Source organism: Sceloporus occidentalis, unplaced genomic scaffold, assembly GCF_023333645.1.
Source record: "Sceloporus occidentalis isolate IW3139 unplaced genomic scaffold, rSceOcc1.0.p SCAF_1, whole genome shotgun sequence".
Taxonomy (NCBI): domain Eukaryota; kingdom Metazoa; phylum Chordata; class Lepidosauria; order Squamata; family Phrynosomatidae; genus Sceloporus; species Sceloporus occidentalis.
In genome coordinates this window covers 157,861,330-157,871,831 of record NW_028316981.1, presented here as the reverse complement: position 1 = coordinate 157,871,831, position 10,502 = coordinate 157,861,330, and the positions used below count along the sequence as shown (strand labels likewise).

At 39.2% G+C, this 10,502-nt stretch overlaps 1 protein-coding gene across 5 annotated transcripts in view; it reads right to left on the bottom strand.

The window, feature by feature from the left end:
- The window catches only part of LOC149322489 (sodium channel protein type 8 subunit alpha-like), a 121,294-nt gene that overhangs the window by 6,458 nt on the left and 104,334 nt on the right, over positions 1-10,502 (bottom strand). For all 5 annotated transcript variants that reach the window (XM_089478564.1, XM_089478529.1, XM_089478538.1 and 2 more), the window contains 4 exons: positions 7,791-7,844; positions 7,084-7,221; positions 6,173-6,277; positions 4,877-5,147 (listed from right to left, as the gene is read on the bottom strand). In XM_089478564.1, coding sequence (XP_089334690.1) covers positions 4,877-5,147; positions 6,173-6,277; positions 7,084-7,221; positions 7,791-7,844 — 568 coding nt within the window. The remainder of the gene's footprint in view (positions 1-4,876; positions 5,148-6,172; positions 6,278-7,083; positions 7,222-7,790; positions 7,845-10,502) is intronic.

Below are 10,502 nucleotides of genomic sequence, written 5' to 3'. Positions count from 1 at the left end.
GTAGATGCTGTACTGAGAGGAACAACACAATACTAGGAGCAGCACAGGTTTCATCAAGACTGACAAACTTCCTATCTTGAGGTCCTTTAATATTTGAACCTTGATAAAACACCCAATCAGCAAACTTCCTTTTATAGTGGTACTTTATATTTCATCAGTTGATCATAATAAATCTATATAATGGTGCTTTTATCTCTTAAAAAAACTATTATAAAATGACAGTGGTTGTATACTTCTCCACTAGCTCAATTATAAAAGAGTAGCATTTCTCTTCTCTCTTAACACATTTTTGTTGTTAAAGGACAAAACTAGATGTAGCATCCCATTATGTGTAATCTAAACAACAATAACAACACATACTTTTCCATTCAACAGTTGACAAAGTAACAAAACCATTAAAGTCTAAAACAAAATAATCTAAAATAATCTAAGCAACATAAAAATTGGCATCAACCATCAGCTCATGGGAAATCTCCATGCTCAGCTGCAGGAAATAAAGAACAAAATCACTGCAGCAATTGTTTTTTTTAAAAAAACTATTGGTTAATTAGGTTGAAGACAACCAGAAAAGAAAGACTTGCATCTCTAAGGTTGGACTTACACAAAAATTTGTTCTCTGCTGTAAAGATTCTATTTAAACAATTCTTCATTTTGAGACAAAGAGGCTTCATAGAGTGTGGCTTCCAAGAAAAATCATAATGTATAGGTAGGATCATATGAGACACCATGGTCTTTGAAATATCCTGGACTCAGACCATTTAAAGTGTCGTTACTAACACTTGAAATTGGACCTAGAAACTAACTGGGATGACTTGGGATAGATATGACATAGGCTCCAAGCATCTCTCGTTATCAATAACCTCTAGCATTTCTGAATCAATTTCCAAGCACTTTGCAAAGGCAGTCTCATTTAAATAATTTAATCTAAAACAAAAGAACATGGAGGAAGCAAGGGAAAAAAAGCATTTATCAACCATTTCTTTCCCACCTATTTCTCTGTTCAAAATGCTGTTTTTCTCTTACAGGTAGAAAGCACCTGGGTAGGTAGAAAAGCAGGTACAATGAAAAGAATGAAGCAACCCATACCCCTAAAGATTTCTGTGTCATCTGCTTAAATCATCAGTCTCTATGGATTGTTTTGTTTTGTACTTTAAAAGATGAAAGGTTGTACAAAGCTATACATAAATGTCAACTCAAACTATGAACACAATCCACAGCAATTAAACATCTCATTATTAAATATTAAACATATATTTCTTTCACTGAAACTAGTCGGCTGAAAATTGTCCACAACTAGATAAATATACCTTATATTTAATAATAATAATAATAATAATACTTTATATCCCACCTCACTGTCCACGACAATCAAATTAATTATTTAGAATTAAGTTGCACAGGAACCCAGAGACCTATGGTAAATGGAATTGTTAGTTCTACCTACACTGGTGCCAATTAATGGAACCTTGGTAAGTCAATACTTTGGCAAGTTCTGTTGATCCAGTGGATTTGATTTTTGGCCAATATTTATAGTTTATATAGTAAACAGATTACTTGCCTCTATTTAACTTGTGTTTGAATGATGTAACTAGTTTTCCTTATCAGAGCCTGACATAATCTGCTTTATCAGACCCTGTTTCTTAATCTTGGTCTAGGAAAAGCAATGCTCTGCTTTATGTTGGCAAAATGGCTATTGTATCATGTTGTAGAACTTTGTTTAAACTCTGATTAAGTTTTCCCTTTATTACAGAGGAATAAATTATTGACAATCAAAGATATTGATGTTGGAGAAAAATATAAACAGTTCTGCTGGTTTTTGGTTGATGACATGGTAATATAAGTTATAAACTTTCAGTATTTAGGGCTGGTATTCCATAATTATGTCTTGTGGTCTTGTGTGTGTTTTTTGAACAATCCAAAGAGTTGTAGTAAACCTACATAGTACACCATTTCTTCCATAGAATAGATTATCAGTGTGTTCTAGCAACCATTAAGGTTTTGAAAGCACAGATTCCTACTCAACTTTTCCATGGAGCTGCTGTGTGTGTCAAAAGGCTGTTCTCTAATATCAACTGAATTTAGCTCCATATTCCACAGGTTCTAATGAAGATGCATCCTCAGTGGCAGTATCTTATTGGAAACCAGGCAGTGTCACTCAATAGTGAAGACTTAGCTGGTAATGTTAAAGTTCTGGCTCTTGACAGTTCTGCTGTCAAGTTAACTGACTTGGACCTATGGATCCTATGAATGAGAAAACTCAAAGTCACCCTATCATCAACAGCCCTGCTCAGATCTTGCAGATTCAAGGCCATGAATTCCTTGATGGAGTCTATCCATCTGTAATAAGGTCTTCCTCTTTTCTACTGCCTTCCACATTGCCAACCATCATTATCTTTCCTAGTGAGTCATGTCATCTCATATGTCCAGACTACTATAGTCTCAGTTAAATCATCTTGGCTTCTAGGGAGAGTCCAGGCTTGATTTGTTCTAAGACCTAATTATTTGTCTTTTTAGCATTCCACGGTACCCACAGAAGTTTCCTTCAACAGCAATTTCAAATGGGTTCTCTTTCTATCAGCTTTCTTGACTGTCCAGCTTTCACAATCATACATTGAAACTGGAAATACAATAGCATAAACAATCTTGACTTTGATATTCAATAATATATTTTTACATTTCGGGATATTGTCTAGTGCCGTCATAGTTGCTCTTCTAAGTCCTAATCTGATTTTTTGAACGCAGCCCCCATTTTGATTAATGACTGTGCCAAGGTATAGAAAATTGTATCTTAATGTCTTCATTGTCTACTTTAAAGTTACGTAAATCATCTGTGGTTTATTTTTGTTTTCTTTATGGTCAGCTGTAAACATGCCTTTGCACTTTCTTCCAAGACTTTTCTCAGTAGTCGTTCCAAGTCTTTACTATTTTCTGCTAATAGTATGGTGTTTTGTGTATATCTTAAATTGTTCACATTCCTTCTTTCAATTTTCACACCACATTCCTCAGAGTTTAATCCAGTTTTGCATAGGATATGGTCAGCATACAAGTTTGATAGATAGGGTGATAAAATGATCACTTCTGGATTGCCTTCCAGGTTTGGCAAGGTGGTTTGGGATGTATAATCTTTTAGGGACATTTTGTCTCTTGATCTTTTTGAGGTGGAAGGAATGCCAAAGTTTTAAAGGTATGCGGTGAAGTCAGGTGCAAGCAAAAAAAAAAGGGGTTTTCTTATCCCTGCTCTAGTGGAAGCTCTTACACACCTGGCTGAAAAACTCCAGTGTTTACATGCAGCTTCTAGCTCTGGACAAATAACCAAAGATGCCAGCCACAGATGCTGGCAAAACGTCAGGAAGAAACTCTTCTAGAACATGGCTACATAGCCCGAAAAACCTACAAAAAACTATGGATGCCGGCCATGAAAGCCTTTGCCTTCACAAACCATAGAAACATCAGCCTAAATCCAGTGTTGTGGTGGTACTGCAGTGCCAATATCATGAAGCTGTCTTCTCCTTCCTCTACTCACAGCATCCATTGGAGCTATTTGAAAACTAGCTCTGGAAGAATGCCTGGTCCTCTGGAGCAGTTTTTTTACAAGACCAGGATGCTGCAGTGGGAGGGGAGATCATGCCTTCCCACTTCCTTTGGATTCTGCTATTTTACTACAGCAAATCTAGCACTGCACATTTTTCAAATGAAGAAGCAGTTACAATTTAATTTGAAGAATTACCTGCACAATTCTATGCATATTCAAAAATAATCCCCATTTTAAATTATGCTCATTCCTTTGGACATGTGTCTAGAAACTGAGCCAAAATTGGACCTAGCAGGTGCTGTTTGGAAACATCATTGGGTCCAAAATGCTGCTGCCAGTTGTTCACTGGGGCAGATATAGGGATCATGTGATTCCCCTGCTGAAACAGCTGCACTGGCTACCAGTCCATTTCTGGGTAGAATTCAAGGTGCTGGTTTTGACCTTTAAAGCCCTAAATGGCTTTGGTCCAGGCTATCTGAAGGACTGTATTCCCCTATACAAGCCAACTCAAGTGTTAGGGCCCGAACAGACATGCCAAAATAAACCTGCTTTGGGTCACTTTGGAGGTATGCTGTTTAAATGATTCATGCGTCCTGAGAGGCCTGAAGCTGCACCAAAGCCATGCTCCAGTCCTAAGGACTGGAGTACACCTTTGGCGCAGCTTCTGGCCTCTTAAGATGTGTGTGTCGTTTAAACAGGATACCTTTATTTTGGTCTGTCTCTTCGGGCCCTTAAGATCAGCGGGGAAGATTTTCTCTCACTCCCAGCATCTTCACAGGCATGGTTTGTGATGACTTGGGAGATAGCCTTCTCTATAGTTGCTCCCACACGAGAGATCCCTTCCATATGAGTTAAGGCTGGCCACCTCCCTGCTGCCTTTTCATCAGCAGGTGAAAACATTTTTATTTAGGCAGGCTTTTAGTGTGTGAATTATACATATATAGTGTGGTGTGCTGTTTTAATTATTAATTTTTATAAATGGTTTTAATTATGTTTAACCTTTGCAATTAATATTTTACTTTTATCATTTTAAAATTATTGTAAGCCACCTTGAGTCCCATTTTGGTAGAAAGATAGGATATAAATAAAATAAATAATAAATGTTTCAATCTATATTAGCCAAATATCTGTATATAAGTATGGGTACCTATTGTTTCTTAAACCTGAGGATCCCAGATTTAAACTTTTTGATAAATCAATGCAAGTTCAGCATTAAAGTGAGGTTTCTTTCATCCTTCCACACTACTGCCAAACCTATATTTTACAAAGGCATTTTCTATCTTTCCCTTTTTAGCACAAAGGTATGAGCTGTGTGCCGTTCAGGGTAAAAATATCTGTACTCACCCACAATAGAGAGAATCACAACCACAAAATCAAAGATATTCCAGCCAATGGTGAAGTAGTAGTGACGCAAGGCAAACATTTTCAGGACACACTCGCAAGTGAAAAAGATAACAAAGACAAGGTTGATCCAGTAGAGGATCTCTTCCATCTGTTTGCTCTGTGTGTCCGTCTCAACCATCATAGTCACCATGTTGAGGCAGATGAGCAGCATAATTACTATGTCAAATGCTTGCTGGGTGACAAAGTCGAAAACAGTTCCTTGGATTCTGTTCTGTTATACAAAATAAAAAATTAAGTTTATGTATATTACCAGATGATGCTCTTATCTTTCATCCTGTTTGCATGTTTAACAGTCCAATGAACTCCCTATTTTTGAGAACTGAGCTTGGGCATTACGCACATAATCAGAATTTGGAAAGGCAACATTTTAAAATAATTCATTTCAGTTACTTGTTATGGTGTTTGTGAAGTGATTTGTTATAGTATTTGAGAAATAACTCACTGTATTATTTGTTATGTTTCTCCTTTGCTATTGCATTATTGGGACAGAAGGGAGATAAGACTGAGAGGAGAATAGGCATAAAATGGTTTTAAATGGACTCTTTCAAAGTGATTAGAAAATGGAACTCATTAATTTCATTCTCACTTCTTGCATTGCTTTTGAAAATAGATTTGTTATACCTTCATTAACAGGGTACCTTGTTACATTTATGTTCCTTTACCTCATTAGTTCCAAGCTGTGCCCAGAAAATAATATAAGACGATGAGCTGAAGGGAGGTCTGATGCACATTTCTACTCCTTCTTGATTAGGCAGAGTGAAAAATGGAGAGGAATTGTGTACCTTTAACAGTTGCGTAGAATTGGGAATTTCAGCAGGTTACCTGGTTGTGTGACAAGCAACACCTGCTGAAATCCCCTCTTCCAAACAATTAAAGATACAGGAATCTTCTTCAGCATTCCATCTGGCAACTCTACTGGCAGGCATTGAACAAGCTGGGCTCCCTCATATAAAGGTATGGAATAAACATTTCACAACACCCAAGCTTCCACCACAGGAAGCAGATAATTTACCCTGGCAAACATGTGAATTAACTTGCTAAATATATGCAAATATTTTGAAGCCTGATGTTTGGAGAAGCTGGGAGATGAGGAGGAGGAGGAAGGGAAAAACCTCCTCGGCCAGCTCAGTATTATTTCTGGTACCAAAATGATAGGTCAGCCCTTGGCATTCCACACCCGGAAAAAATGTGAGCAGTTACAAAGAATAACATCTAAGGCAAAATAGGAAAACTTACCAAAGGTCTTGGAATTGGCTTTTGAGGTTTCTTGGAGCCCAGTTTTTTCATGGCGTTGTAGTATTTCTTCTGCTCCTCTGTCATAAAGATATCCTGACCTCCAAAGTAAAGGAAAGCAAAGAGAAGAAGGCTGGTTACAACTTGTTTAGTTTTGGATAATGAAGATATGATTGAAATAGGCAGCAATTCTCTCTACTCTGTGTAGAGAGGTACCTATTGGAAGAAATTACATATTTTCCAGATGAGAGACTATGGTCCAAAACACACTGAAGAAATAATCCAGGTAAAGACTGTTTTAACTGCCCTGTCTCAATGCTAGGGAATTCTGGGAACTATAGTTTTGTGCTCTGGTGCCACAATAAGCTACAATTCCCAGAATTCCCTAGCACTGAGCCAGGGCAGCTAAAGCAGTCTCAAATTGGATTATTTCTGCAGTGTGTTTTGGACCTATGTCATCTTACCGGTACGTCAATACCGACAATCTGTTTAGTTCTCTTGTAGAAAGTACTAGATCCAAGGTCAAATTCATTATGATGGTTGAATTATGATTGCTACTTAAAATGGAACAGTATCAAGGCACGTCCACACAGCAAGTCATTTGGGTGAAACATAATTTCTATGTACTTGTCTGGGCAACTTTTTTGGTGGTGTGGTGAAAAGTCACTGAAACTTTAATATTAGTGGACATGAACATTCTGCCCATCCTTTCAATCAGTGGTGACTGATTCAGACACCTGTGCCCTCATGACTTCACCTTCCAATGGTTACTTAGATGTGTGGACCACCCTAGATTATCTCAGCCTTTCCTTAGCTGCAAGTTTTGAGCAAATCCACAGACTATTTCAAAATAATTTAGAAAATGGTGACAGGTGGGCCCCTATAAGCTAGGGAAGTATGAAAAGTTGACCTATCTTTTTCTTTTGTTGATTGAAGTTGTCTATAATGACACCAATGAAGAGGTTCAAGGTGAAGAAGGATCCAAAGATGATGAAAATAACAAAGTAAATGTACATGTAGATGTTGTCCTCATACTTGGGTTGTTCATCTTGCTGCAAAACAAAGACATACATATATATATGTGTGTGTGTGTGTGTCTGTCTGTCTGTCTGTCTATGGATCTCTAATTTGTTAAAAAAAAAAAACCCTTAGTATAGGCTTAAATGAAGAGACTTGAAGCCTAAAGTTCTTACTGGAAACTGATTAATAGCCTATCAAATCTGACAATCAAATATACTCTCAGACATTATTGCTCCCTGATCCAAAGTTTCATGAAAATGCAAAGTGCATGTCAAGTTTTCCCATTTACATCAATAATGCAATAAAAATAATGATGATGATGTAGCATTGCACTGAACTGAATACCTAAACCATTCTTTGTACATTCCAGGTGCCACTGTGCATGTTACATGCATCTAATGCAGGTACTTCTGCGCACTCAAGGAGCAACTACTGGAAAGAGGGATCCGACATTTCACTTTCTCCCACTTTCACTTCACTTTCACTCTGTGATTATGAGTAGCTATGACTCTGGAATGCAACTCTCCTTTCTGTTATAAAATAATATAGTGGCAAAGGCCTTTAAAAGCAATTATATAATTACAACATGAAGGTACTTTACCTTTCTAGAATCTACTGCTGCATACATTATGTCCATCCAGCCTTTAAAAGTAGCCTATGGAAAAAACACACACCTTTTTTTAAACAAAGAAGAGTATTTTTCTTCCTTGAATATAAAATAGAAAAGGATGAGAACAGTGCAAGAGAACATGGATCACTAATGGCTCTTTTGGGTCTGCTGGGCACATAGAGGATTATATATTTAATTTGGAAGCCATAGTTGTGTGAAACCCAATTAAAGTCTCCTGTTGATGAAACTGTTTCTACCAATGGAAACTGGAAAGGAACAATTTCCTTTATTCCTTCAGTTCCCCTCTTCATATCCTCTAAAAATCTGCTCCTGGACTTCCCAGGTCATACTTTTAGAGGGGGTGTGGGACTTCAGGAAGAAGAAGAAAAAGGCCTACTGTTTCAGAAGGCAGCCACTTAACCAATAGGGATTTCCACCCACTTATTCTTTTTATTTTTGGTTAGGTGTGCTGTTGTTGTGCACCATCAAGTCATTTCTGACTTATGGTGTCCCTATGACAGGTTTCTTTTTGGTAGAATTTGTTGAGGTGGGTTTGCTTTTGCTTTCATCTGAGGCTGTGACTTGTCCAAGGTCCGTTATCACATGGCGAAAACTTCCAGTCCAATCACTGCCAATCCAATGCCATCCCGAGCCCAATCATGTGTATTCACATTAATTCACAAGAGATTATCACATGTAATTACTGCCATTGCCCAATCATGTGTGTGTGTGTGTGTGCTTCCATGTGCCCGTACATCCCGGAAGTGTACAGGTTCATGATGCGTTCAGAGCCCTACTGAGCATGTGCAAGGGTGCCAAGTCGAATTGTTGAATCTGCATGGTATGAACTGGTGTGATAACTTATTTTGCGGTCGCTCTGTTTTGCCTTTGGAATGACCACAATTTCACTCTTCACGTGTGATAATTAATCATGTGAATTGGCTTACTTTCAAATTGGGTCTACTTTCCTTCAGGATGGGGGTACGTTTCCCTCGTGTGATAATGGCCCTTGTGGATTACTATGGCCAAACAGGGATTTGACCCTAGTCTTCAAGTGTCCTAGATCCAACACTGAAACCCCTAAACCATGCTGGCTCAACACATGTTGGTGGATTAGTACTTATTTATTACCTTCCTGTTCTGCCCTTAGCTTTCAGGAAGCTCAACAAACTGTAGATGGTCTCTCTCTACCACATTTTATCTACAGTGCAGTAATGAACTGCCACCACTTTGCTGAATTATCATCTTTGGCATCAAAATGTGGTATTTTGATTTTTAGTCCCCTTTTTTGCCACTTAGGTGCAGACAGAATTTAAACTAAGAAGCCCCATTCAGAGAAAGTGAACAGCAGTTTGTATGAATCGGATCCAATTTGGGGGCTTACTATTGTTCATAGTGTACAGTTTTATTCAGCAATATAGTGCAAAGTGACATATCCTTGATGGAGATATGGCTTTCCCGCTTTTATCTGGGAAATTGGTGTCTCTTATGGATCTTAATTTTATTTTGCACTATTTCCTTTTAAAACCTTTGTTGTTATAAATATTACAAGAGTTATAATACAGAACACATTATCTTGGCTGTGTTGGATCACTGAAATATTCAAACACATGGCAATGTATTATATATCGTTTCTCTGCAGAAAAATATGCAGTGCGTGAGGGCAAGTGCATCAAAAATCATTGTAAGCAACAGTCCATTATTTTCTCTGTTTGTATGTGTAGGGGGGGGGGGGAATCATACAATCCCTTAAACCTTTGGTTGAAATCTCAGATCCTAATAAGAAGCTCAAAATTTAAGATGGACCATCACTGTTCATGGAAACAGGTCTTCCAAAAAGAGCTGCTGTGAGAACACACTGCACTGTCAAGAGAACATGTTCAGGCTTCATTATCCCCAGAGAAATAACATGAGATTAAAACAGGGTGGGAAGCCATGATCTTGCATCTGCTCATGCAGTTCTTCTTACCACAATGTTGCTCATTCATTTAGCTAAGATTTTTTTTTAATCGCTTGCAGTGATTCTTAACCTTCTTGTCTCCCCTGATATACAGGACAGGACAGCCCAGCTTCTTAAACACTGATTGGGAAATAGGAGTCTGATGGCTTCTTTGCATGTGCTTTCAAGGAAAGGAATATTCAGAGGTGGTTTGGCCTGTTCCTTCCTCTGAAACACAGCCCACAGCACGTGTATTCTTTGGTGTTTTCCCATCTAAATACTAACCAGGCCTGACCCTACTTAGCTTCCAAGATCAAATAGGATCTAGTGCCTTCAGAGTATTTAGCCTGATTAGGGTTGCCATAACCCGGCTGCAACCGGGTTTTTCCCGGTTTTGGCGGCACCTGCCTGGTCCCGGCATGGGTGCCGTCAAAAACCAGGAAAAGCCCGGTTGCAGCGGGGTTGCTAGGCAACCCTCGGGGCCTCGCTGCCCTCCTCCTCCTCCACCGCACATGGCCGCGTGGAGGAAGAGGAGGGCTGCGAGGCCTGGGGCGGAGGAGGCTGCAGGGAGGCGGCGCCACTTGGGCGCAGCCGCGCCAACCTCCCCGCCTCCCTGCAGCCTCTTTGCCTCCTTCCTGGTCCCTGCGGGGGCCAAGAAGGAGGAGAAGCCCCGGAGATGGCCGGCGGTCTCCTTACCTCCTTCCTGGTCCCTGCGGGGGCCAGGAACGAGGCGAGGCCCCGGTGATGGCTGGCGGCCTCCTTGC